A 27,758-nucleotide genomic window follows, 5' to 3' on the forward strand; every position below is an offset into this window, starting at 1 on the left:
CAACATTAAATATTGAGCTTGAAGTGTTAAAAAGAAAACCGAAAAATAGTGATGACCCGAACAAACAGAGCAGATGGTGTACAACGGCTTCCACCGAACGTGGGGCGGGAATGTTTACAAGAAATAAAACAGGAAGATCCACTCCAGCTAGCGCAGGAAGATCTGCACGAGACCGACGAAGAAAAGCCACACATAATCGAAAATGATCCGAATGGACCACCGGCAACAGTTTCTTCTTCGCCGAAAACTGAAGCACTGGATGGATGGCGCTCGCTAATATCTTCAGAAAGCGGTGTAGCCTTTGACCGCTGGTTTCATACGATTTCCGCTAGGCTATCTACTTTGGAAAAGGCGTTTTCATCACAGGCCATTACAATAGCATTACTTACTGAGGAAAAGGATCAGTTAAAAACAGCCAACGCTCGCAACGAAAGCTCAATCGCGCAGCTAAGGAAAGAACTACAAATGGCACAAAACAGCCAGCGGGCTCTTACAACCGAAAAGTCGAGTGACAAGGCTAGTCCAGCCAAACAGTTACAACAAGCAAGCAATGTTCCCTTGGCACCAAGATTAACCACTCTACCAAATACTTCAGCAAAAGGTAAGAAACTTCCCCGAACGGCTAGCAACATTTTTAATAGAAACCTAAGGTAGTTAATATTTTTAAAATGTTCTAAATTGTTCACAGTGTTAACCACAGCACCCAGGCAAGCGATTGGAAGTAGTGGACAAATTCTTCGAAATAACATAGGTTGTAAAAGACAACGTCAATCCTCTGCTACGCCGAGCAGCGATGGTAATTATCATTCATCGTGTATATTTATAATTTGTAAAACAGGAAAATAACCCTTTTGTAATCCTTAAAATCTCTGATGTTTAACAGATGAAACAAGGACATCAGACATCCCATCTCCTAGAGCTTCTAGCTCCCCACCACCTCTCAGCCCAGGTATTTTTATAACTGTAATTATATCGGTTGAAATAATTTTCTAAGCTAGTAATGGTTTCAAGTTGCAGCCGTACCTTCTACGAGCACCGAAGTGTTAGCGGAGGAGTTTTATCTCGTACCAGTCAAAAAATCCAAACCTCGATCAAACATCTCAGCTTCCATACCAAATAGTGGTAGGTGATTTTCAAAGAAGCCTGTGCTTTGATAATTATTAGAAAGCGTTTTTCTCCTTCTTTCAGATTCACAGACCTTCAACTTTACATTGATAGCTAGTGTGGAGGAACTGAAGAAATTTGAGGCCGATCTTGGACAAGCAGATGGAATCTATAGGCAAAAAGTTTACAATTGGTTGAGATCATCCTTAACGCCTTGCGACTACTTTCGAACATCTATACACGAGGCAATCGATCTTTTATTCTGCCGAAAATTCTTCGCCAAATTAAGCTGGTCAGGAAATGGGGTTTGGAGTTTAAAAGATATCCCCTTTAGGGCATACACCAACATTGTTGAGCTATTTGTTGATGTTGCCAAATCGAACGGCGCGAACCCAACGAGAAAGCAAATCACAGACTACATACAAATTAAACTACGGCACGCCAGAAGGCGGACAGATTGTACGATGGTGAGAAATTCTGCCATCCATGTACAGTGGCAGGCAATCAAACTCGGACAGTCGTTTTACTTTGAGTAAAGTTATCGTTTTTCTCGGAGTTAATAACGACGCGAAACTTTACAGGGGCTTTCTTTTCTCTTTCCTCTTCACGAATATTCAAAAAGGATGTTCGAAAAAACTTCATTTGAAAAAAGATCAGAAACTAATGAAACGAGTCTTTATTTTGAATCAGGCACTCGAAGTCGGACACCATACAAATTTTAAAAAAATATATATTTTGTTATTATTTGTTACTATTATAATTGTCAGTTGTTACTACTTAGAAACTTTTGTTTTCATTTTCTGAAATTATTTCAAACAAAATATCAGGTTTAGAAAATAGTATAACTGAACTTAAAGACTGTCCAATTTTGACTGCCTGCCACTGAGTATAAAGAAGAATGGAACGTGCCTTATATTAGCAAAAGTTTTTAAAGGCATAGTTTGAGTAGAATTTAGTTTAATGGAGAGATGCATTTAATATTTAGCAATGTATTTCCTGTTTATTGATTTGAAGCATACACAACTGATTCTCAATTTATATTTTTTCTCGATTCTTACAATTTTGGACTGTTTGATTGGGAACTTTACTTACCGAGGAAAAGGTTGAACTAAAAATGACCAACGCTCGCAACGAAAGCTTAATTGCACAGCTTAAGAAAGAGCTACAAATGGCACGAACCAGCCAACGGGCTCTTACAACCGAAGTGTCGAGTGACAAGGCTGGTCCAGCCAAACAGTTGCAACAAGCAAGGAACGTTCCCTTGGCACCAAGAATAACGACTCTATCAAATACTTCAGCAAAAGGTAAGAAACTTCCCATAATGGCTAGCAACATTTTTAATAGAAACCTAGGGTAGTTAATATTTGTAAATTGTTCTAAATTGTTCACAGTGTTAGCCATAGGACATTTAACAGGTGAAACAAGGACATCCGACATCCCATCTCCTCGAGCTTCTAGCTCCCCACCACCTCTCAGCCCAGGTATTTTGATAACTGTAATTATATCGGTTGAAAGAATATTTTAAGCTAGTAATGGTTTCAAGTTGCAGCCGTACCTTCTACGAGCACCGAAGTGTTAGCGGAGGAGTTTTATCTCGTACCCGTGAAAAAATCCAAACCTCGATCAAACATCTCAGCTTCCATACCAAATAGTGGTAGGTGATTTTTTAATAAGCCTGTGCTTTGATAATTATTAGAAAGCGTTTTTCTCCTTCTTTCAGATTCACAGAGCTTCAACTTTACATTGATAGCTAGTGTGGAGGAACTGAAGAAATTTGAGGCCGATCTTGGACAAGCAGATGGGATCTATAGGCAAGAAGTTTTCGATTGGTTGAGATCATCCTTAACGCCCTGCGAATATTTTCAAACACCCATACACGAGACAATCGATCTTTTATTCTGCCGAAAATTCTTCGCCAAATTAAGCTGGGCAGGAAATGGGGTTTGGAGTTTAAAAGATATCCCCTTTAGGGCATACACCAACATTGTTGAGCTATTTGTTGATGTTGCCAAATCGAACGGCGCGAACCCAACGAGAAGGCAAATCACAGACTACATACAAATTAAACTACGGCATGCCAGAAGGCGGTTAAGTTGTAAGATGTTGAGAAAATCTACCACGCATATACGCAATCAGAAGAAATAAACGCGTCTTACATTAGAAGATTATAAATACATAGCAGTATTTAATTCAATGGAAGGATAAGTTTAATATTTATCAATGCATTTCAAGTGAATTATTATTAAGTATGCACAACTGATTCTCAATTTATTCTGTTTATTAATTCTAACAATTTCGTACAATTTGATAGGGATTTTTGAAAAGGATTAAAGCAAGAATGATAATGACTTTACGACTCTAATTGACCGTAATTACAAAGCATTTGTTGCTTTTAATGTTTTCGTTTACGTAGGCGAGGTTCATTGTATATATCTTTAACCTAAGATTAATTTAGATTGATTCATGAATCCCTTGGGATTCCAATCTGACAAAAATATGAATCTTCATGATTCTCTTATTATCGTGGTTTAAGCGATCAAAAGGGGCTCCTGCAGCATAGGTTACTTAGATGAGTGGACTATAATAATTGATCTGATTGATCAAACAAATATTTAGTTTGGAACTTGGTACACTGCGTCCCAAAATGATAGCCTCACCCAGTTTTTTCGCTCATATGCTATTTTAAATGATCGCAAGGTAAAATAAACGACAGAAACATATTACTTAATCTAAAAGAAATGTGTTTCACTTCTAATTTATCAGAAAAAAAATGTATTATAACATTTTGGTCAAAAATTTAAAAAATGGAGTGTCCCATAATGATAGCCTCACTTAAAAAATCATTCAAATTAACAAAGCAACCCAGTTCCTAGCTACGTTATCAGTTGCCAAAAGTAATTTTTAAGTTCTCTTACTTTAATTTGTAATTTAATTTGAACATTGGAAGCAGAAAACAACTCTAGGAACGAGAAAAAGTTAAATTGATGCTTATCGCTGTAATGGCAAGGCAAATCATGAGATTGGTGTGCTAATAAATAGATCCACAAACGTCATTAACGATTATGTAAAAGATTCCAGTTAATATGGGCTTCAGAAGTCTCCTGGTCGTCTTCAAAATCTTTCCTCGCGTGATAATCGGAGGATTTTTTAAGTTGCTTTCAATGCAACCAAAGGTTGCCGTAGGACAAAAAACGATTTCTGGTTGAATGTGCACAAAAATGCTGTATTGCGAGCTTTGAATTCATGTTCTGATATTGTAAGAGAGTCCATGAAGAAAGTTTCTGCCCTCAAACTTCACCAAAAAGTCGCTAGATTGGAGTTTGCTACAGAACATATGACATGGAAGAATGAGTGGAGAAACATAAGTTGTCACTTTGTAGTCTTGTTCAAATTTTAAATTATTAATTTATGTTAGGTGGATTATATTGATGAAAAAAAGTTAAATATTGATGGATCGGATGGTTACATCCATTACCGGCGAGATTTGAGACGAAAGCACGATTTTTCTACCGTCGCAATTTTGAAGGTAAATCAGTCATGATTTGGGCTGCGTTCAGCGGTCTTAGTAGAATTGAATTGGCCAATATACCAACACGTATGAACAGCGATATGTTTATCGACATCCTGGACAATCATTTTAAGCCTTATCTGGAAAATCACAACAATCAACAGCTCATTTTTGAGCAAGAAAATGCTTCCGTGCACGCAAGCAAGACAACAAGAACTCACCATGCACGATCGAGAATTGAAATAATGTCTTGCCAGCCGTTTCCCCAGACCTTAATCCAATAGAGAATGTTTGTGGAAGGCTAGTTCAAGAGATTTATGAAGATGGGAGACATTACGAGACCCTAAAGGACCTTAAACTTGCTATCCGAAATGCTTGGCCTTCCTTATCAGTAAATACGTTAGAAAAATTATCGGAGAGCATGCCATCACGAATTTTCCAAGCAATAAATCGCAATGGGGGGCCCACTGATTATTAAATCATGATTTTTGAATCCATTTATGCTATTTTTGTTGATAATTTAATCAAAATCCTAAGTGAGGCTATCATTTTGGGACACCACTGATTTTGGTTTCTTGGTACTAAAGCGATTGTTCTCTCGTTTTCTTCAACAATATTTATGCAAAGTAGTCGTTTTATACTTACAAATATTTGTGAATTTTTTGGAAAAATTTATATGCTCGGTATTCGCCCTGCACAGAAAAAACTAGGTGAGGCTATCATTTTGGGACGCAGTGTATAGCTGATTTTTTTAATTAAACAGCATTATAACAAAAAAATTAAAAACATCGTCATTTTTAAACCCATTAGCCCCTACCTAGTCCTCATCCTAAAATATGGAAAGTAACGCAAGAAAGCACGAACATATTCCACGCTATCCGAAAATGTACTAATAATACCAGCTAGTATTTCCTTTCGGACTTAAAGATCACAACACAACACATGTCGAAAAAAGGGCATTTTATGGTTCTAGATTTCTATTAAATTGACTTAACTTATTTATTTAATTGTAATACTCAGCAACTTATGAAACGGTGTGATTTTCACTGTTTGTCAAAGCTGGTTCTCCAACTTTCGGTTTACCAAACACTTGAGTGAGCTTTTTTGTAAAAAAAAAACGAATGTTTTCTATTTTGATAACGGTTAGCGTAAAAATTTGCGCCGTACTTATTGAGCTAAATTCTTTATACAATGGGCCTTACGGGGCTGCGGCTTTAAAAACTACTAGCTACAACGCAAGAGATTTGAAACCGGAATACACAAAAGCAGCGAGAGACATTTAAATCAAATGTTCTATTTGTAAACTTCAACTTAACAGGCGAAACATTGCCAAAATGAGGCAATTAGGAAAGCATGAACGTGGATTGTGTGGATGACTTATTAGTCTTTAACGTCGACCTGCTCGTAGCGCGATTTCATCATTTTCTTTATGTACGTCTTATAATCGTCCGTCGTGCGACCGTACTGGGCAGCCGCGTTAGCTTTGATTCCGAGACCGACGTTTGCGACACGAGCCTCCGCCTGATAGGTTGGAAAAGAAACGGGTTAGCGCTGGAGTTGCAGAAGAAAAACGACTCTTTCGTTACGTACCTCGATGATGTTCACTCGTCCTTGATTGCTGCGGCCAAGACCTTGCCCTTCAGACCAGCCCATCTTCTGCAACAGCTTGTTGCCGATGTTGTTCTGCCCGATCGGAACCGTGGCCGAGGTGCCCTGCGAGAAGGACGATTGCGTTTGCTTTTCCAATTCACGCTGGAATCGTTCCTTGCTCCGATTAACCGGTGGAGCCTCATCTTCGCCGTACTTCTGGCGCCGCTCCTTCGCCCGGTCCCGGTACTGCAGGCTGCTGAGCGGCCCACCCGACCCACCGTCACTGCTGCCACCGCCCCCACTAGCTCCTCCACCACCACGATGCCTCGCGTTTAGCTTCTGCAGGTTTTCCTTATGCAGAGAGGACATCTTGAGATGCTTCATGAGAATCTCCTGCGATTGGAATGCACGTTTGCACAGCAGACAAGTAAGCCGTTCAAAATCAACCAGGTCGCGCTCGCCAGGCCCATCGTCACCATCGTTGTCTGACTCGGAACCAGCGCCGTAACCTGCGGCGGATTTGGCTGTCGAACCGGCTAGGTAGGAAGAGGACCCCGACGTTCCTAGGGCTCCGCCGGCCGTAACGGAAGCACGCTCCTTTTTTTCAAGCAACGAAAATCCGACGTCCGCATAGCCACCACTACCCATCATCAGGGTGCCGCCGGTGGCACCAGCGCCAACGCCACCAGCACCCACGCCGAGTGGATCCGTCAGGGGTTTGGATGATGGACCAAGCGACGAATACAGGGTTGCCTCCTCAATGCGCGCCGGTGGCTGTATGACACTGTAGTCCTTCTTCTGATTAAGCTGCTTTGCCCACTTTTCCATGTCCTTGACGATTTTCTTCGCTACCTTCACCTTATCCTGCGGTGGCAGCTGGTCTTTTGTTTTGGTTGGCTTTTCGTGCTTTTCGGGACCGTCGGCTGTGGAAGTTACTGTAGGATGATGATGCTGTTGTGCTGTACTTTCCGGCAAAACCGTCGCAGCCGGAAGTGAAGAAGTCGGTTGCGTTTCTTGTGTGCCGGAAGACGAGGCGGGTGCAGCAACGTAGGTTTGGCCATCCGGGTCCCAGTAGAGGTACGAGCTTGTTTCGCTGTTGTAGTAGTACTGCGAGTTAGCGTCGTAGTACAGGCCGGTGGTGGGATCGTAGTAGAATCCAGACGTTTCATCGTACTGGTAGAGAGACGCATCTGGTGTCGCTGAAATGAGAAAGAAATATTTAGTAATCTCATTCGAGAAGTAGATTTGATAAGATAAAAGTTACTAATTTGATCAATAAAAAAATTACAACAACAGTGTATGCAATTAACAAATTTCTGTACTACTGTATTTTTCCGTGTATAACGACCCTCTTTTAGTTAAAAGATGACCAAAGTCAGATTATACACGTGTAGTAACTTTTCGATTCTAGTTTTATCGTGATTAAAATCGCGCAATTTAAGCAACGTGCCTCCAACAAAGAGAATTTCGTATACATTCCAATATCAAGTTAAAAGTGGTTGAATACGCAAAAGTGAATGGAAATCATGCGGCAGAGAAGCATTTTGGATCACCTCCAAAGCAGATTTACGATCATAGAGTGGAGGTTAAAACAGACATAAAATTGTTAAAATTGTTGAAAATTAGAATTTTTTTCCACAAACATTGAATCATTTTTTAGGAAGGTTGTTATACACAGAAAAATGCGGTACTTTCTTTTGCGTTCTATTACACTTTCTTTTGTTCATAATAAAATAACTCTTATCGTACCATAATCGTGGCAACTGAACAGTACTGTCCCGGACTAAATTGCTTAATCGTCGTATCGATTCACATGTGGGCAGAACAGACACATATTTTGATACTAATATACATTCAACTGCTGTTTGTTGTATAGTGAATGTTGACAACCAAAAAGAAGCACAAGCGATGCCATATGCAATATTTCAAATCACGCCGCAGGAAAAGAGAAAGTTTTTTCACACCCTTTTGGGCCAAACGGAATAAATACCATATGTTAGCGGAAACATATGTAACATGAAACATACGCAATTAACTGGGCATAACATATGCACATAGTTTCATGTTCGCTATAGCCATAAATATCCAAGTGGCCGCGGGTGACCAAATCTGCAACAAAGGAAACATGATGCTGGAAAAGGGCGTCACGACTCTTCAGCGTGCAGCGAGGCGGTAAAGCAATAAACATGTAAAAAAGGATCGTAAGCATTGGCCAGGCAACGGACGGCCTACCGCAAGGCCGATGTCATGTAAGTGGAAACTCTGAACGGGTAAGAACCATGCGTAAAAACCCAGCAAAAGCCGAAGCCGGCTCGGTTCGAAACATAACTTTCCAAGACCACACGCATGGAATTTGAAACATACGTATTATAAAAAAAAATACAGGGTTAAGAAAAACGCAAAAGCTCAAATTTAGGTATCAACTAGTAAGAGAGTAACTCTTGAACGCAGACTTTTGCCGTAGATCTACATTTAAACAAATAATTTCAATATGACCAACGAACTAAAACTACTACTAAAACCATGATGGCAACATGATATGTGTGAGTTCAGGGAACATACTATTTCTTAAACTTAATCAATTTGAAAATGAGATTAAACATTAAACACACCACAAAGCCCCAATAACCCAAACAGGTACGGGGCGTTCATCCAGGATACTTACGATATTTTCGCCCATCCAAGCCGTTCGGCACAGGCAGCTGGGGTCCACTTTGAACGGGCGTATTGGAAACCGAACTATTCATACCGTGTGTTCCGTAGGCATCGCCCTTGTCACCCTTTCCGCCAGGACCGGCCTGTTTTCGAGCGATGGCAGACTGAGCGACAGCGGCACCACTGTTGGCCGTCTCACCCATCCCGCTCGACGAGGCTGTCCCGGGGCCACTCGTTTTTACAGTGGGCCCCTGCGAACGAGACAGCTCGTTCGTGTAGTACTCGGTGTAGTACTGCAAGTAGTGTTCGTGTTCGGCGGCATTCGATGCGTACATCGACGCACTGTACTCTGCCAGCCGGGGCACATCCGCCAGCGTGTAATTGTCTGGAAAGTTGCCTGCACTGCCACCACTGTTGGGCGCCTGGCCCGACGCGTTGGATGCTCCCATCGGTAAGGGCCCGATGGTCTGGGCACCGGGCGGTGGAGGTCCGCTGACATCCTGGTAGTTATTACGACCACCGCCAGAGTTTGCAGCACCGGAATTCTTGTTCATCCCATGCGAATTGTGACTGCCACCGCCGTGCCCGTAATTCCCACGCTCGAAATTGTTTCCACCATCTCCGCCACGCGGATGGCTCCCAGCCCCTCCGTGGGGACCGTGGAAGTTGCCACCTTGCCGTCCACCATTGCTACCCGGCGGTCCGCCCTGATGCTGCTGCTGCTGACCGTGCCCGCCGTATCGATTGCCTTCCCTGTGACCCTGCTGTTGCTGCTCGGCTGCTGCCTGGTGTGGCTTCACCAGGTTCCGGTTTTCCGTGTCCATGCAGTACGAGATGATTACCTCCCGGTTGTCGATTCGTAACGGTGGCTCCAGCGCCTTCAGGGCGTTGTGGGTGTTCATCGAGTCGACCAGATTTTCGAAATGCAGATAGCACATACCGCGCGAGATTGACGTCAGCGGATCCCGACAAATGACCACCTTCGCTAGTTTGGCTACGAAATCGGCGGGCAGCACCTTCTGCATTACGGACAGCACGCTTTCCTCGTTCGTTAGCACGTCCAGGTTGCGCAGCATAATCTTTTTGGTGAGGATGTTGCTCATCTCGTCGCTACCATCGCCACCCATTTCGCTGTCCTCGCGTGAACCGTGACATTTGAAGCAGTTTTCCCTCCGCTTGAAGTTGAACGCATAGCACTGAAAGTACAATACATCCAAGGAAGATTTTAGCTATGCCAGTGAAGCACTTCAGTTTATGATTTCTGATGAATGAACCCAGAATATCTGATGAAAAAAATACAATATTTCTATACTTCGCTGACTGAGCATTATAATTATTATACTTATTAAGGGTCCGCGACAGCCGAGCGGTAGCGCCGGTTAGAAAATCGGCCCATGAGCGCCGGGGCTCACCACCTCGACGGCGTGGGTTCGAATCCCAACCGAGACCGGACCCTCCCCTGTACGAGAGGACTGACTATCCACGTACAACAGGGAAACAAGTCTCGTAAGCCCTTAACGGGCAGGCATGACCAAGAGGTCGTTACGCCAAGAAGAAGAATTGTAATAAACTTTACTTATAAATAAAAATTAAACAACAATGATGTATATGATGTAAAAGCTTTAGGTGAGGGTAGCAAATGCAAATCGTTGATCTGGCAAATAGCTTCATCAATCGAAATGTTAAAATTAAACTACAGCGTGTGGCCACTGATAACCTACCTTAGCACAGTACCAATCCGTTTGCGACTTGGAGGGCATGGAGAATGTGTACTGCATGACGGCATGATGCCCATTGAACACTAGCACGCCCTGTGAGAGACAAACGAAACAGAAACGGGAAGAGAACGAAAGAAGAAGCCGAAATTAGTAAGGACAGATGTTCCAGAAATCCCTAACGAGAATCCCTATTCCACTCGCGCTTTGAGAGGCTGCAGTAACAGTGCTGTACTGTTGCCGTCGTTTGGCATGCCGGGCTTCGTCCTCCTTGGTCTCGATATCCTCCAATCGACGCTGGTTTGTTGTTTGCGGGGCTAGCGATATGTGTACGGGTGTTCTTGTTCACGGATCCATTTAAGATTCGGTTTTACCAAAGAGAACCAATGTTTTGCAATGCGAACTATGTAATCGAATCGAATTGATTTTAAATATGTAATTATGCAAAATAAAACATTTGAAGGCATAAGGCTATTATCTGATTTGCAATGGATAGTTTAGAACGGATCAATTTTCACACCCGACTGACCGTTGGCATCGAAGTAATGATACATTTACATGAGGTGAAATGAGATATCGATAAGATCTTTTTTTTTTGCCCTATCTGTCGGCGGTTTTGACGCCCGTTGCTGAATTGTTCTTATCTTATTTGTATCCCACTTTTCGACGATAGCACAGCATACATAATTTTCATTCGCTAGAATTTACGATTGCAGCAACAATCAATTGGCATTGTTTTTCTTTTCTGTATTGTTTGCTGTTTGGGTACCTGCTTGTAACATATCCACCGAGTTGCTTCCTCTTCTGTGCGAAACTCGACAAATGCGAACCCCCTCGATTCACCTAGAAGTAAAAGACGGTCGGGAATAGAGAAAGAGCAAACACAAACACGATATCAATCATAAAAGCCAGCTCTGAGACGCAGCGGTTGGATCATAATGCTCGTTTTCTTGTTCATGTCCCAATAGCTGTAGTGATATTGCATCCAGTTCGTTTGAACCAACAGTGCACGTCGCGCCGTCCGTGAAGTTGCCAGCTTTCATCACCAGTTTACGTTAGAGTTTAAGGTACACATGTTTATGGTTTAGATGAAGAGTGGGGAATAATTTCCAACCCTTAGCATCGCAAACATTTATGGTGATCAACAAACTGGCGCCATGCTGCAAACGCTACATCGGACTTACCGTTAGTGTAAGGAAAGCTCTTAAAAACTATGATCTTAACCTACATTGTAGCTAAACTTGATTTAGGTCTGTTTACCTGTCTTTTTCTTGCGGATCAGGCGAACGTGAAGCGCTTGTAAGCCGCACTGGATGAGATCACTGTTTATCTGTTAATAGGGTAGAGCGTTAGAAAATGAAATCTGCTTCCCGATACGTTACAATTGCAATTGCGAACTTACATCCGCTTCGGTCACTTGTGGTGCCAATCCACGGATGATGATGTTGTTGTTGGGCTTCTGCTGATAGTAGTACTCATTGTCGCTATCAAAGTTATCGCCCTCGTCCATGGAGCTCGGAGAATATCCTCCACGGCGTCCTCCTTTGTCCCGATCTCTGTGAAAAGGATAGGGCGCAGTGTAACTACTATGTTTGGTTCATGCGGGTCCAAATTGGTTACCTTCGATCACGAAATCTCTCACGATCACGGGATCGTCGATCACGATCTCGTTCACGGCTTCGCCCACGATACCGTTCTCTGAAAGCAACATAAAAAGAAAGCCCGATAAGCAGCTCTAATTGTTAAATGTTTGCACCATCGATGCGAACCTTTCCCAGCCACCATCGTCATAGCCTTGATCGTTGGCATCCCGGTACGGTTCTCGTTCGTTGCTGCGCTGGCGCGGATGACTGTAGCGCTCTTGGCTGTACGAACGGGATCGGCTACGGCTGTAACGGCTGTTGTTCCGGTAGCGCTCCCTAAAAATCAAACAAAACCTCATTAGTCCATGCGAGTACCGAGCGCCGTCCGGTACGTGTGGTTCTGCGTCTGGGATGCGCCAGACGACGAAGCTACGATTGGCCACGACGAGCAGTGCCAGCAGCCGTGCAGTCGCGGTCGGTTTCTTCGCGCATGTGGCAGGAGTAGGAAGTGTCTGGCAACGTGCGCATGTAACTGCGGTGCCGATACCATCAAGCCCTTACTTCGATCTTCCTCGATTGGCCCGGTCTCGCTCATCACGTCGGCTGCGATTTCTATAGTAGCCAGAAGTATCACTGTCTGGGCTCGGAGAGACTATAAACAATCACATTTCAAAGGAGATTATTTTTCGGTCGATTGTACACGGTGTGAATTATGTAGTGACACGATCAATAGACGCGTCCGTAGAAATATCTCCAACATAACTGTTTCAATAATACCTGGCCATCTGCCAGTTAATTTTACTTCGACATATTTTTTATGGACATAATTTTGTTACTTGTTTTACGACTAATCGGAACGCGTCACCAAACTACGCATTCGTGGGAATGAGAATACAAAAAAGAAACTTAAACAATCCAAATACTATGATGCTCTAAAAATGGAGAAACACAAACATAAAACGTGGTTTTGGAACCTGACCAAATGCAATTCCCTTCAATCTCCATGGGGTAATCCGCAGGACGAGATCACAAAACCAAACCAAGGAGGTGCTACGCTTTCAAAGATGGCAGACTTACAGTCCATTTTCCCTTTTGTTTTGCTCCGTGCTAGCTTCGCCTGGTTGCACTTTTCGCACTGGATTTCACTTCTTCTATACAGCAAATTGTTCAGTGAACGCCGTATGACTTTCTAGTGCAGGCTAGGATGCACTTTTCCAGTGATTTTAGTACGCGGCGTGCAGACCATCGTACGAACACTTTTTGCACGAAAATTTGACTTTCCACACGTCTGCCAGCTTTTCTTTCTTCACTTTGACATTTGATGGCTAACAAGGTTTTTATATGGTATTCGATTACAGTAGAGCGTCAATTATCCGGGGTGCTCGGGAACGGACTGACACCGGATGCCACAATTACTCGGGGTCCACACTACAGCGCGACGTCCCGTCACGAAACGCGAGTTCGCCTGACACGCTTTCCAGACTGCACCGCCGCGTAACGCGACGTCGCCTGACAGGCGCTGAAGTCCATGCAAAAAAAAAAATCTAGCGCGATTCGCGCGAAATCGCGCAAGGTTTTTTTTATACGGAGTTCAGCTCCTGTCAGGCGACGTCGCGCTGTAGTGTGGACCCCGAGTGACAGGCGGCCGAACTCCATACAAAACGTGTAGAAACAGCGAAAAACGCGACGTCGCGCTAGCTCTTGTCAAATGTCAATTCGAAACGTAAACAAACCGACAGCTGGACAAAACGTAACCAAACCGAATCACAAACCAGTTCCAGTTCGGCAGTGAATCAGAGCGGAGGTTAGCAGTGCACAAGTTTCCTGAAAGGGTTAGCGGAAAAGTAAGGTTACGGCACGACCGCGTGGCCACGCCGAGCTGGAGCTCAGGTCAGAAAAATCCTAGCTGCCGCACATCTCGTGCTGTTTGAGTCAATCAAGCGGACCACGAGTTCTTGTGTCCTGACAACGGAAGGAATTATCCCTCCCGTGGACGGCGGGTGGACATATGGCTTTTATAGCCGGTCCTAAAGGACGAGCCCCTTCATAGGAGTTCGGACAGAGTCGGTACGCCTCTGATTACGAGTAAGGGAACAAACGTTCGACTTAGCGTAGGAGGATATACCCCGACTCGCATAGCGAAAGAAGAAGAAGAAGAAGAATCACAAACGCGAACAAAATGAGCGAAACATCGGATTTTTCGTTGTACTACTTATTTTAGGCTTCAAATGTAATTCAAAGGCACAAATGTAATTCAGTTATCAAACTCCGTTTTAATTGGTATTTTTACCTACAGGGCTACTTTTGAAACTGGACGTCGCGCTGCAGTGTGGACCCCGAGTCTGATTATATACCGGACCATCCTTCGATTATTTCGTCATGGTTCTTGGCAATAGTTTTTATAGGATGCAGTAAAATTATCCGTTACTGACCGGTTACAATTACAAAAGTACTTGTCGATCTTACTCCATATAAAAAAACCTTGCGCTATGTCGCGCGAATCGCGCTAGGTTTTTTTTGCATGGAGTTCAGCGCCTGTCTGGCGACGACGGTGCAGTCTGGAAAGCGTGTTACACGTCGCCTGACAGGCGCTGAACTCCATGCAAAAAAAAAAAACCTAGCGCGATTTTCGCGACGTCGCGCTGTAGTGTGGATCCCGGGTTAGAAGAAAATTTATGAAGTCTATAGAATTTTTGTTTAAATATGAAGGAAACCCTTGAAGGTTCAGGCCCCCTTGCGAGCTTGTGACCCACCGCGGCCGATTTGTCCCAGCACCGTTAAATCCGCCTCTGCGTTTACTTATTTGGTCAATTTCGCCCCGAGTTACTGGTTCGCGCAGGCGAAAATGCTCTCGAGCACAAAGGGTTAATACTGCCCAGGATAATCGACGTTCATCTGTAAATTCGAACCTATAGGTTCACAGCGATAGCGACCGTTCCGCCCATCATCTACTTCAAACCTCCAGCATTCTGCTTTGACCCATTCTGGAAAGAACGTTAGCGCTGTGAGGTTGGTGTGATTTGACTTGTCGATTCTCGGAGTCTGGTCAGTGACTAAAACTTCTTGAATTAATTTTGTGCCCAACAACAGTGACCTGCTTGTTCGGTGAGTAAATTTCATCTATAATAAGTATAATACTTTCTAAAAGTACTATTCGTGTTGGTCTTATAAAATGAATAGTTTGTGGTGTACTAGCGTGATCTCGATAGAACAGAACATCCAGAAAGCTCGACGAAGCATGCCTTTTGTTCTGTAGGCAACAAAATGGCGCGCTCTTAGTAACAAAAGATACTTTGTGTAGTATGTGGTGCTTGACGACGCGACCAATATTGCAGCTGGCGATTGCTACATGTTCGAACGTGTTCAGAGTTGGCTAGCAATTAACGAACTGAGTGAGATTCTTCTCAAACCCGGAGTTGACCATTTTGGATACATGTATCATGTGAAAATCGCTTGTGATACTTGTTTTTAATGCTGAATCATCTGATTTTAACGAGTTTGCTTTCGAGACCTTCCTTAAAAAGTTTGTCGAACACGCCAAATTCTAATAATTCGAGGATTTCAGGCTTTGCCATAGCGTTTCAGAATGAGTTTGCAGCGTCTCCGGGCATCACTTTCAGGAACAAAAGAACATATTTTCAACGAATTGCGAGCGTGGCTGCTCAGCGAAATGTATGGATTCCCTTAGCAACTAATTCGACATATCGTCCCTTGTTGTCTTGTGTAGTGTTCTGATTTGTAAGTTTTTCATAACGCGTTTTTATGTCGAGTTACCGGAATTGGTATCGGGTTTCATGTTTAAAAGAAAATTAGTTTCGCCTTAACGAGTTAGAAGTGTGGTGTTCTATTTTAATCCTTTTTCTGTTCTATCTGTGCCGTATTTGTTGTAATTTTTCATAAAATTATAGAACCATCGATCAGATGAGCAGAAGAAATTGTTAGGAGATATGCCGATAAAAATGATTTCTTTGAAATAGAACACCGTTTGAACCTTTGGATCCCAAGCAGCAGCACACTCAGGTGGATAGTATTAGTGGGGGAACGCGCGTTCTCCATGCTGTCAAACTGCCCTTTAAAGGTGTGTGTATGTCAGAATCTAAACGCACGTGTTTTTCGTAAACAAGTCGAGCCGCAGTAATCATTGCGTGTGGTTTCGCAGAGGGCAGCCTGCTGGTTTACCGCGAAAAATGCGATCACAAAACAACCTAACAAACTAAGCGAATATTGGACCTAAGGTAGTGGTGACGCTTCGTCGCACTCTTCCTTATTTGCTCCGATTTTCCATCTCATCCGTCCGGGTTGTGGGAGTGTTTGCTTGCGCCTGCTGTTTCGCTGAGCTAGTCGTTATCCGATATTGGATCGTCGCAGAAGTGTGTGCCCCACCGCGGTACTCAGTGGCCAATTGGATTGGATGTCAGTCGGAGGCATCGGTTGGCAGGTGTGTAGTTTGTGTTGCTTTCGTTGATTTATATTCTTTCGAGAATAATAATCATTTCGCATTCTTACTGTTGTACCTTTTAATTTCTCTCCGTTAACAATGCACTATTTTGTATTGCTGCGCTATTTTGCAGTGAACGGAAAGGCCCTGTGTGCAAAATATCATATCAACTCTTGTGATACGATTCGGAAGAACGTGCACGTTCCGGCACACCGGACACTACTCGTTTGTCGTTCATCCGCAAATAATTGATGCAAGGTGCCCGCGCGAGTCGCATTTCCTTTCGCTCGGAAGCTGCCTGACCAGTTCTCCTCGCACAACGGTTTTACGCTTTATCTGTGTTTTGCTTAAGATGGGTGATTTTGGTTTGAAAAATATTATCACCTTAACAAATACACGGTGGCTTTCTTTTCATCGGTAATTAGTTTTTATTATAATATCCGTTTTTTTATCTTTTCTTTGTGCCGTCTTTTCCACCAACCGCAACACACATCAACAGAGTATTCGAAACGACACGCACGTTCATTTTCCCGTTTGCCACCAGCAGCAACACAGCGCCATTTTCGTGGAAAGTCTGACTACTCGAGTGCAACTGGCCGGGTGGGTAGACTTATTCCAGTCACGAAAAGAAGTGAAAGAAGTGGAGCGATCGAGAGCTACCGGAAAAAAGGCATTTGAAAGCATTTCTTCGTCCGTGGGCAATAGCGCGCGCGAACACAAACACAGGCCGGCGGGTTAGTTGCAGAAGACGACGCATTGGGAATTTGTGACGAGTTACAGAGACACACAATTAAAAAGATGAGTGGAGAATGGGAAGAAAATGTAAGTAGTGTTTTTTGTTTCTAAAACCGCCAATCCTGCAAGCTTCTCGGATGGTTGAAACATATTTCTTGTACGGCTATGCTTTTCAGGGTGACGATCAGGGACTGAGCTTTGATAAGCCGAACTACACCGATGTAACTGAGAGCGCTAATAACGAATTTGACAATGGAGCAAGCAACGGATATGGTAAGTTGTGATAGTAATGGTTATAATGCCCATGCAAGTGCCATTTTACGTTTTATAGATTGATTCCGTAAATAATGTATACTTTTTCCATTGTAGATAACGGATTTGATGAGGATTCTACTGGTGGCTACGATAGCGCACCCTCGTACGGTGGACGTGGAGGACGTGGTGGACGCGGCGGGCGTGGTGGGCGAGGAGGTGGGCGCGGCGGCCGTGGTCGTGGTGGTGGCGGAGATCGAAATGGAAATTATCGCAATGGCGGTGATGAAGAAGGGGGAGATCATTATTCCGGCAACGATCCTGGTATGGATCAGGTGAAGACTGATAAACCTCGCGAGGTATACATTCCACCGCTTCCCACCGAAATTGAAGCGGAAATTTTTGGCTCGGGCATCAGCTCCGGTATCAACTTTGATAACTTTGACGACATCGAAGTGCGGGTCTCGGGAGAGAATCCACCGGCACAAGTAGAAAGCTTCGCCAGTGCAGGTCTGCGGGAGGAGGTGATGACAAATGTCCGCAAGTCGGGATATACTAAGCCAACGCCTATTCAACGGTACGCCATGCCCATTGTGATGGAGGGCCGCGATTTGATGGCATGCGCACAGACTGGATCTGGAAAGACTGCCGCTTTTATGTTGCCCATGATTCACCATCTGCTGTCGATTGAAGGGATCGACTTTTTCTCGCGCGCTCCTTACATTGTGATCGTGGCTCCGACACGAGAGCTTGCCATTCAGATCCACGACGAGGCGCGAAAATTCGCACATGGTACGAAACTGAAGGTGTGCGTGAGCTATGGCGGGACGGCGGTCTACCATCAGTTGCAGACCATGAACGCTGGCTGTCAGATTCTGGTCGCAACGCCTGGTCGTTTGATCGATTTCATGAACCGCGGCGCAGTCACATTCGAAAACGTGAAATTCGTCGTGCTCGACGAAGCAGATCGCATGCTGGACATGGGCTTCCTGCCGTCGATCGAGCAGGTCATGAGTCACCAAACGATGGCGTCGAAGGAGAATCGTCAGACGCTCATGTTTTCGGCCACCTTCCCGTCCGAGATTCAGGAGCTGGCTGGACGGTTCCTAAACAACTACATCTGTGTTTTCGTTGGCATCGTGGGCGGGGCTTGCAACGATGTAGACCAAGTCATCTTCCAAGTCGAAAAATTCAAAAAGCGCAAGAAGCTGGAGGAGATCCTAAACGAGGGCAACCCGAAGGGCACACTCGTTTTCGTCGAAACAAAGCGTAACGCCGATTTTCTCGCCTCGTTCATGTCGGAGACACAGTTTCCGACCACTTCAATCCACGGTGATCGGCTCCAGCGTGAGCGTGAAATGGCTCTGAACGACTTCAAGACGGGTCGGATGGATGTGTTGATCGCGACTTCAGTGGCCGCTCGCGGGCTGGACATTAAAAATGTTTCGCACGTCATTAACTACGATCTGCCGAAGGGTATCGACGATTACGTGCATCGCATCGGTCGTACGGGACGCGTCGGCAACAAGGGTCGCGCGACCAGCTTCTACGATCCAGAGGCGGACGCTTCCATTGCTAACGATTTAGTAAAGATTCTCACTCAGGCCGGGCAGCAGGTGCCCGATTTCCTAAGCGGCAGTGGCGGCTATGGTGGTGGTTCCTTCAATGGATCGTCCTCATTCGGTGGACGGGACATTCGCGACTCGTACGGGTCGCGTGTCGAAGCCCAACCGGTTCAACAGGAACCGGAAGAAGAGTGGTAGTGACGAAGACTCGCGTGCTGAACAAAATGATAACTTTTATCATAATTCTTTTCATTCATCATTTCAACAATGTTACTGGATTACCTTATCGACGGCTGCTACATTTCAAATGTAAAAATGTCGTAAATAAACGATCGAACTTTTCGTAGACAACATTTCTTGCTTTTTATGTTATCCTTTCTCGTCGTGAAGTTTTTACTAAACAGATCAAAGTGATTATCGCTGGCTATCATGGTTTAGTTACATACGTGGAGTGCAATATGTTTTCACGCGCTTTTTTATCGTTTTGTAGTGGAAACTCAACAGTTCATATACGTTTTATTTCTATCATATATTTTTCTCACATTGTACTGTGTTTCGACAAGTCAATGAACATTTTCTTAGATTACTATCATTCAGTGAATTCAAAAAAGTAAAAAATGAAAAAAAATCCGTGTTAAGATGAAAAATGAAACCATACGGAGCGTACACATACTATTCTGAAGAATTTTCAGAATGAGGGAACTTGGCGTAGCGTATTTGGTTATGTGTACTTATTACTTATGTGGCTCTACAAAATGTTTAGTTATGTGTATTGAACACTAAATAAGATTTGCACGAAGCAGTCGAACAAACAATGGTAAGTAAATTTACCGTTTCAGGAGGAAAGAAAAGCATCTTCATTACTATGTTTTCTTATATTGTTTTATTACAGAGGATTTATTTGTCGCAGATGGCGTTCGCTTGAGTTGCGGCGGTCTGAAGCGAAGTCTTCAGGAGAGCTCGGGCGTCAGAAAGACAGTCTTGTAGTGCAGCTCTCAAATCGGCTGATAGATCTCCAATAGCGCCCATTCCTTCGATAACGACCGGGGAGCTCAGCTTGCTCTCAATCGTGGCCTGAACAGTATCCGGATCGGTAAGAATGTTCACTCCACGGATGCTGCTGAGCAGGCTGGCCTGGGCGTACGCCTGGCGATCTGCACTATCCTGTGCGGGGAACAAGCCGGCGAACATGTCATCGTCGATTTTGGCCACACAGTTTCCGAAGGAGATACCAGCTAGCGTCATGAGCGCATCGGTTCCCATTTGTACGTAACTAGCGCAGGCCCTATTGGACACAACAGCGAGGCTGTCAAGAATGTTGGCTTCTTCGTCGATGGTCTGCTGAATGTATGGCTCCTGGGTGAGGATCAGCTCCGACTGGACCGATACGAGCAGCTCCGAACCACCGGACAGCAGTTTGCGCTGCTGCTTTCCTCCGGTGGTTTTCAATGGAAGGAACGCTTTCAGGACATCCCGTCGATTACATTCAACTGTATCCAGCCCAACGAGGGCGCACACGAGGATAACGGGCAGCACGATAGTGGTGAGCTTCATCGCAAACTAAAACTCCCGGGACGCAATACCTGATACAGACCAAGTGTGAAGTGATAATGGAATCTTGTTGTCTGAGCGGTAGTTCTTTATATTGAATTGTTCTTTATCGGCCAGTAGAAGAACAGTTTTCATCATTTGGTGATAAAAGGGAGCCAGTAACAGGAAACCGTAGTCGTAAAACGGATGTTTAATCGATAACTTAAATTAAGCTGATAAGTTCGTCATACAAACCGGATGGACAGGGTTTATGAATGATCGTGGTTATCAGGTTAATTTCCGTTCCAATTAAATTCACCTGTCCCTTTACGACAAATGGTGGTAGTAAATCTCTTGGAAAAAGATTTGATGGTTATTGGTTTAAAATTAGACGTGAGAGCAGAAGGCAAGATAAGATACTTCCTGGATGAGGACATTACTCTTCTATCTCTTCGTTACTGCTTTGTCATCGACAGTTTAGGGTTTCGAAAACAAGCTGTAAAAATGACTCCTTCTAGTTTCAACTCTGTTACATCGCACTGCAGATACAGCAATCTCCGACAAGGTAGTATTTATATGGCCTTTGGCTGATAAACCTTTAGAGGTAGATAATCCGGCACGGTTAGTATATAAAAGCTAATGTTTGTCATTATAGATCAGTGTCTTTTTCATAGCTCTTCGAACGATTATCCTTCCAGTGCCAGCCTCGCGGCGAGTAGTCAAAGATGAAGCTTATCATTTCTATTGTCGCTTTGTGTCTGGGTGTAACCCTTACAGCGGCCGGACGCCCCGCTTCGACCGAGGTCGTGCAAAAGCTGAAGGATATCGAACCTGTCTACAAGAATCTGCAGGATAACATCGTTAATGCAGTGGCCGGGGCCAAGCTGAATACAGCATCCAAGACGGACTCCTTCTATCAGACCATTATCAGCAACAAGGAGGCTTCGGTGGCGTTGTCCATAGCGTATGAGGATGATTTTTCCTACCAGCTGAACAATCAGGCCCCCTCAACTGACGCCAGCTGTTTGGGATTCCTTCGGACACTTATGGAAAACAACATGTTTGTGGCCGGTGTTGGTTATACGAACTGTGTGAATACCGTCGAAGCTGGACTGAAGGAGGAGCTAGACAAAGTGTACAAACTGCTGCAGGTCGATGAGTCGGAGCTGTTCGATCTGAGCCTGTTGGATGTGTTCCGCGGTGAGAACATCATTGCCGATCCAGTCAAAATTATCGCCAAGTTGAACGAGAAGGAAGCGGAGATCAATGGCATTTCGCTTAGTTTTGTGGCCGACATCAATGCCGCTGTGGATGGATATGCCACCCGTTTGAGTGCGTTGGAGAATTCGTACAAGTCGTGTGTGCTTTCGAACGAGTCCCTTCTTAAGCAGGCGTTTGAGTCGTCGAAGATGCAGCTGACGCAGATCTGTCTGGGATCAATAGTTTAGGAGCAAATATGTATGACCCGTTTGCAGCACCATATCTGCATGGTAGCTCTAAATGGTACAAGAAAATAAAATGTAATTGTGATACCCATTACCACCTATGTCGCAGAATTTTTTAAATCAATTGTTAAAGAACGTTTTGAGCAAAAATGGTTTTAACTCTCTCAATTATATTCAAGTGTTCGATATTAAAACCTCTGTTTGAGAAAATAATACCAGAACCACTTTAATGAAATCTTTGAATAGATCAGGTTCGCCAAACAACTGGCTCATGTTCATTAACAGATTTTTGAAAAAAATGTATTTAGTTTTTTTCAGTTCTTAGTTCAACGTGCTTAGTATAAAGTGTACTACTAAGTTCCTATGTATCGTGCCAAATTGAACAACGTGCGTGTTACCATTGTATAGGAAGTTCAAGCTTCGAGTGTGTTGCAATTTGATAATACTTGAAGCAACTGGTTCTATGAAACATGATAAGAATTTGTGCTTCTCAATAGTCTTAAAGCGTATCATCTTTGTTTTTCACATTACTGTATAACTGTGTTTTCCTAACCGTCTCAGTTTCTCCTAATGAGAATGCATGAGTTCGCAGCGTCCCTTGATAGCCATCCACTTGACACTTCGTCCGCTCGATCCTAGCGATCGCGCTGAGATGTTAACCCTTTGTTGCGCGGGCGTCTGGTTATCGTCATGCTGATTTATAAACATTGTGGTTAATAATTGACACTTTTTGGTCTCTCGAGCGCATGCATGCTCGTTCTCTCGCGACACCATACATTGTGGCTTATTCCTAGAAACGTGGCTTCAATGCTCACGATTGTATTCCTACTTCTCTATGTACGCATAGTTTTCCATCTGGAAAACATAAAATATTTTAGGTTTTTCTTCAATTGCGTCATTCTCGCGCCTTCTTTCTTTGTCCCGACATTCTTTGTCCTAACCTTTCTCGTATCATACATTGTCCTTCTACTCGCGGTCAGGGGTAAAATTTTCTATCCGTGTTATTTCCGAACGAAACATATCGTCCGTTCGTAACAAAATCATTAGTGCATAAAATTGTGTTTGCATTTATTATTCGTAACGGGGTCGTAGGATTAAATCTGTAATAAAAGTATCGAAAATTCGGATTGAAGACCAGATTGATCGGTTAACATGCAGGTTTTATAGATTAGTTTTAGTAACATACACTTTCATTGCATTCCATCTCCTCAGTGAGTTCCTTATTCTTGTTTATTTATTTGGCGCAAATGGCGACCTAAATCTGGCGATGGCGATCTACTACCAAAATGCCGGTTTTATAGATTTGTTTGAGTAATATACACTTTCATTGCATTGCATCGGCTCAGTGATTTTCTCATTATTGGTCGTCTATTTGGCGCAGATGGCGTTCGCTTGAGTCGAGGCGGTCTGGAGCGAAGTCTTCAGGAGAGCTCGGGCGTCAGAAAGACAGTCTTGTAGTGCAGCTCTCAAATCGGTCGATAGATCTCCAATAGCGCCCAAGCCCTCGATAACGACCGGGGAGCTCAGCTTGCTCTCAATCGTGGCCTGAACAGTATCCGGATCGGTAAGAATGTTCACTCCACGGATGCTGCTGAGCAGGCTGGCCTGGGCGTACGCCTGACGATCTGCATTATCCTGTGCGGGGAACAAGCCGGCGAACATGTCATCGTCGATTTTGGCCACACAGTTTCCGAAGGAGATACCAGCCAGCGTCATGAGCGCATCGGTTCCCATTTGTACGTAACTAGCGCAGGCCCTATTGGACACAACAGCGAGGCTGTCAAGAATGTTGGCTTCTTCGTCGATGGTCTGCTGAATGTATGGCTCCTGGGTGAGGATCAGCTCCGACTGGACCGATACGAGCAGCTCCGAACCACCGGACAGTAGTTTGCGCTGCTGCTTTCCTCCGGTGGTTTTCAATGGAAGGTACGCTTTCAGGACATCCCGTCGATTACATTCAACTGTATCCAGCCCAACGAGGGCGCACACGAAAATAACGGACAGCACGATCGAGGTGAGCTTCATCGCAAAGTTAAACGGCTTAAACACAATCTGTAATGATGTAGGCGAAAAAGAGGAAATGATTGTTCCTCGCGACAGGTTTGGACTTTTATTTACTAAGCGCCATCACATTATCGATAAATCGAAGCTAGTGATGAAAGATGTATGATTCGTCGATAATCTACAATTACTGTGCTTAATAACCCGGACATTGCGACTTGCTTGCCACATCACATGGGTTGAGGATGAGGATCATAAATGATTTCATATCATTTGATCAGAAGATAAAAAAGATAATGTCTGATTCGTATTTTAACCCGGATGTTGCTTTAATCCGGATGTCAGACTAACTATCGCTGTTTTGATTATACGTCTACCATACACAAATTGACCTTATTTTTTCTTTGTTAGTGTCATTAGTACTAATACTTGGTATACTTTTGAAGCAGGAGAAATGTACCTTCCTAGCGTGATCTTCTCATGTTGTTTTCAACAAATGAATTAAGTCTGGAGAAACTGATTTCTCAAAACAAGAAGGTGCAATTTCCATGAATTCCATACACGTTTGAGTTTTATGATCATAAGTGATAAGCTTATTATCATTGATGTCCGTCCTTGGTGATTAAACGAGTATAAAACAGTGGATTTTCGGTCGTTTGAATCAGTTCTTCTAAGCTGCTCCTAACAAACGGTGTCTCTTGATAGCGTATTTTGGATCAAATATTCGAAGATGAAACTAATCTTTGCGATTGCTTTGGTGTGTCTTGGCGCGTCCCTCTCCGAAGCCGGGCGCCCCGCTTCGACCGAGGTCGTGCAAAAGCTGAAGGCTATCGAACCAATCTACAAGAATCTGCAAGATAACATCGTTAATGCAGTGGCCGGGGCAAAGCTGAATACAGCTTCCAAAACAGACTCCTTCTACCAGGCCATTATCGACAATAAGGAGGCATCGTTGAAGCAGTCGATTCAACTCGAGGACTCTTTTTCCTACCAGCTGAACAAGCAGGCTCCGTCAACTGACTCCAGCTGTTTGGGATTCCTTCGGACACTTATGGAAAACAACATGTTTGTGGCCGGTGTCGGTTATACGAACTGTGTGAACACCGTCGAAGCTGGGGTAAAAGAGGAGCTAGACAAAGTGTACCAACTGCTGCAGGTCGATGAGTCGGAGCTGTTCGATCTGAGCCTGTTGGATGTTTTCCGCGGTGAGAACATCATTGCCGATCCAGTCAAAATTATCGCCAAATTGAACGAGAAGGAAGCGGAGATCAATGGCATTTCGGTGAGTTTTGTGGCCGACATCAATGCCGCTGTGGATGGATACGCCTCTCGTTTGAGTGCTTTGGAGAATTCGTACAAGTCGTGCGTGCTTTCGAACGAGTCCCTTCTTAAGCAGGCGTTCGAGTCGTCGAAGATGCAGCTAACGCAGATCTGTCTGGGATCTATTGTTTAGGAGCAAATATGTATGACCCGTTTGCAGTACCATATCTGGATGGTAGCTCTAAATGGTACAAGAAAATAAAATGTAATTCTGATACCCATTATTACCTATGTCGCAGAAATCAATTGTTAAAGAACGTTTTGAGCAAAAATGGTTTTAACTCTCTCAATTATATTCAAGTGTTCGATATTAAAACCTCTGTTTGAGAAAATAATACCAGAACCACTTTAATGAAATCTTTGAATAGATCAGGTTCGCCAAACAACTGGCTCATGTTCATAAACAGATTTTTGAAAAAAATGCATTTAGTTTTTTTCAGTTCTTAGTGCAACGTGCTTAGTATAAAGTGTACTACTAAGTTCCTATGTATCGTGCCAAATTGAACAACGTGCGTGTTACCATTGTATAGGAAGTTCAAGCTTCGAGTGTGTTGCAATTTGATAATACTTGAAGCAACTGGTTCTATGAAACATGATAAGAATTTGTGCTTCTCAATAGTCTTAAAGCGTATCATCTTTGTTTTTCACATTACTGTATAACTGTGTTTTCCTAAACGTCTCAGTTTCTCCTAATGAGAATGCATGAGTTCGCAGCGTCCCTTGATAGCCATCCACTTGACACTTCGCCCGCTCGATCCTAGCGATCGCGCTGAGATTTTAACCCTTTGTTGCGCGGGCGTCTGGTTATCGTCATGCTGATTTATAAACATTGTGATTAATAATTGACACTTTTTGGTCTCTCGAGCGCATGCATGCTCGTTCTCTTGCGACACCATACATTGTGGCTTATTCCTAGAAACGTGGCTTCAATGCTCACGATTGTATTCCTACTTCTCTATGTACGCATAGTTTTCCATCTGGAAAACATTAAATATTTTGGGTTTTTCTTCAATTGCATTCTCTCGCCTTTTTTCTTTGTCCCGACATTCTTTGTCCTAACCTTTCTCGTCTCATACATTGTCCTTCTACTCGCGGTCAGGGGTAAAATTTTCTATCCGTGTTATCCCGCACGAAACATATCGTCCGTTCGTAACAAAATCATTAGTGCATAAAATTGTGTTTGCATTTATTATTCGTAACGGGGTCGTAGGATTAAATCTGTAATAAAAGTATCGAAAATTCGGATTGAAGACCAGATTGATCGGTTAACATGCAGGTTTTATAGATTAGTTTTAGTAACATACACTTTCATTGCATTCCATCTCCTCAGTGAGTTCCTTATTCTTGTTTATTTATTTGGCGCAAATGGCGACCTAAATCTGGCGATGGCGATCTACTACCAAAATGCCGGTTTTACAGATTTGTTTGAGTAATATACACTTTCATTGCATTGCAACGGCTCAGTGATTTTCTCATTATTGGTTGTCTATTTGGCGCAGATGGCGTTCGCTTGAGTCGAGGCGGTCTGAAGCGAAGTCTTCAGGAGAGCTCGGGCGTCAGAAAGACAGTCTTGCAGTGCACTTCTCAAATCGGTCGATAGATCTCCAATAGCGCCCAAGCCCTCGATAACGACCGGGGAGCTCAGCTTGCTCTCAATCGTGGCCTGAACAGTGTCTGGATCGGTAAGGATGTTCACTCCGCGGATGCTGCTGAGCAGGCTGGCCTGAGCGTACGCCTGACGATCTGTACTATCCTGTGCGGGGAACAAGCCGGCGAACATGTCATCGTCGATTTTGGCCACACAGTTTCCGAAGGAGATACCAGCTAGCGTCATGAGCGCATCGGTTCCCATTTGTACGTAACTAGCGCAGGCCCTATTGGACACAACAGCGAGGCTGTCAAGAATGTTGGCTTCTTCGTCGATGGTCTGCTGAATGTACGGCTCCTGGGTGAGGATCAGCTCCGACTGGACCGATACGAGCAGCTCCGAACCACTGGACAGCAGTTTGCGCTGCTGCTTTCCTCCGGTGGTTTTCAATGGAAGGAACGCTTTCAGGACATCCCGTCGATTACATTCAACTGAATCCAGCCCAACGATGGCGCACACGAGGATAACGGACAGCAAGATCGAGGTAAGCTTCATCGCAAAGATAAACGGCTTAAACACAATCTGTAATGATGTAGGCGAAAAAGAGGAAAAGAGGATTGCTCCTCGCCACAGGTTTTGACTTTTATATACTAAGCGCCATCACATTATCGATAAATCGAAGCTAGTGATGAAAGATGTATGATTCGTCGATAATCTACAATTACTGTG

At 43.9% G+C, this 27,758-nt stretch overlaps 5 protein-coding genes across 5 annotated transcripts; 4 read left to right on the top strand and 1 right to left on the bottom strand.

The window, feature by feature from the left end:
• Positions 1-2,425: 2,425 nt before the first annotated feature.
• On the top strand, positions 2,426-3,253 carry LOC131293579 (uncharacterized). The gene is made up of 4 exons (XM_058321657.1): positions 2,426-2,457; positions 2,563-2,585; positions 2,654-2,758; positions 2,825-3,253. Exons 1-4 carry the CDS (start codon positions 2,426-2,428, stop codon positions 3,247-3,249), a joined length of 585 nt encoding a protein of 194 aa, XP_058177640.1. The 3' UTR covers positions 3,250-3,253.
• A 2,328-nt stretch (positions 3,254-5,581) lies between these two features.
• Positions 5,582-13,380, bottom strand: LOC131282840 (RNA-binding protein 5-B-like). The gene is made up of 11 exons (XM_058312381.1): positions 13,233-13,380; positions 12,717-12,807; positions 12,342-12,491; positions 12,193-12,270; positions 11,975-12,128; positions 11,833-11,902; positions 11,342-11,415; positions 10,579-10,668; positions 8,868-10,053; positions 6,203-7,401; positions 5,582-6,133 (listed from the first exon to the last, which is right to left on the bottom strand). Exons 1-11 carry the CDS (start codon positions 13,237-13,239, stop codon positions 5,993-5,995), a joined length of 3,240 nt encoding a protein of 1,079 aa, XP_058168364.1. The 5' UTR covers positions 13,240-13,380; the 3' UTR covers positions 5,582-5,992.
• A 3,717-nt stretch (positions 13,381-17,097) lies between these two features.
• On the top strand, positions 17,098-19,498 carry LOC131281850 (ATP-dependent RNA helicase vasa). Its single transcript, XM_058311207.1, has 3 exons — positions 17,098-17,415; positions 17,505-17,601; positions 17,698-19,498. The coding sequence occupies exons 1-3, from the start codon at positions 17,392-17,394 to the stop codon at positions 19,341-19,343; spliced, it is 1,767 nt and encodes a 588-aa protein (XP_058167190.1). The 5' UTR covers positions 17,098-17,391; the 3' UTR covers positions 19,344-19,498.
• Positions 19,499-21,400: 1,902 nt separating this feature from the next.
• On the top strand, positions 21,401-22,123 carry LOC131282181 (uncharacterized). Its single transcript, XM_058311587.1, has one exon. It carries the CDS (start codon positions 21,401-21,403, stop codon positions 22,121-22,123), a length of 723 nt encoding a protein of 240 aa, XP_058167570.1.
• A 2,728-nt stretch (positions 22,124-24,851) lies between these two features.
• LOC131282183 (uncharacterized) lies at positions 24,852-25,574 on the top strand. Its single transcript, XM_058311590.1, has one exon. The coding sequence runs from the start codon at positions 24,852-24,854 to the stop codon at positions 25,572-25,574; it is 723 nt and encodes a 240-aa protein (XP_058167573.1).
• Positions 25,575-27,758: the final 2,184 nt, after the last annotated feature.

This window comes from Anopheles ziemanni, chromosome 2, assembly GCF_943734765.1.
Source record: "Anopheles ziemanni chromosome 2, idAnoZiCoDA_A2_x.2, whole genome shotgun sequence".
Classification (NCBI taxonomy): Eukaryota; Metazoa; Arthropoda; class Insecta; order Diptera; family Culicidae; genus Anopheles; species Anopheles ziemanni.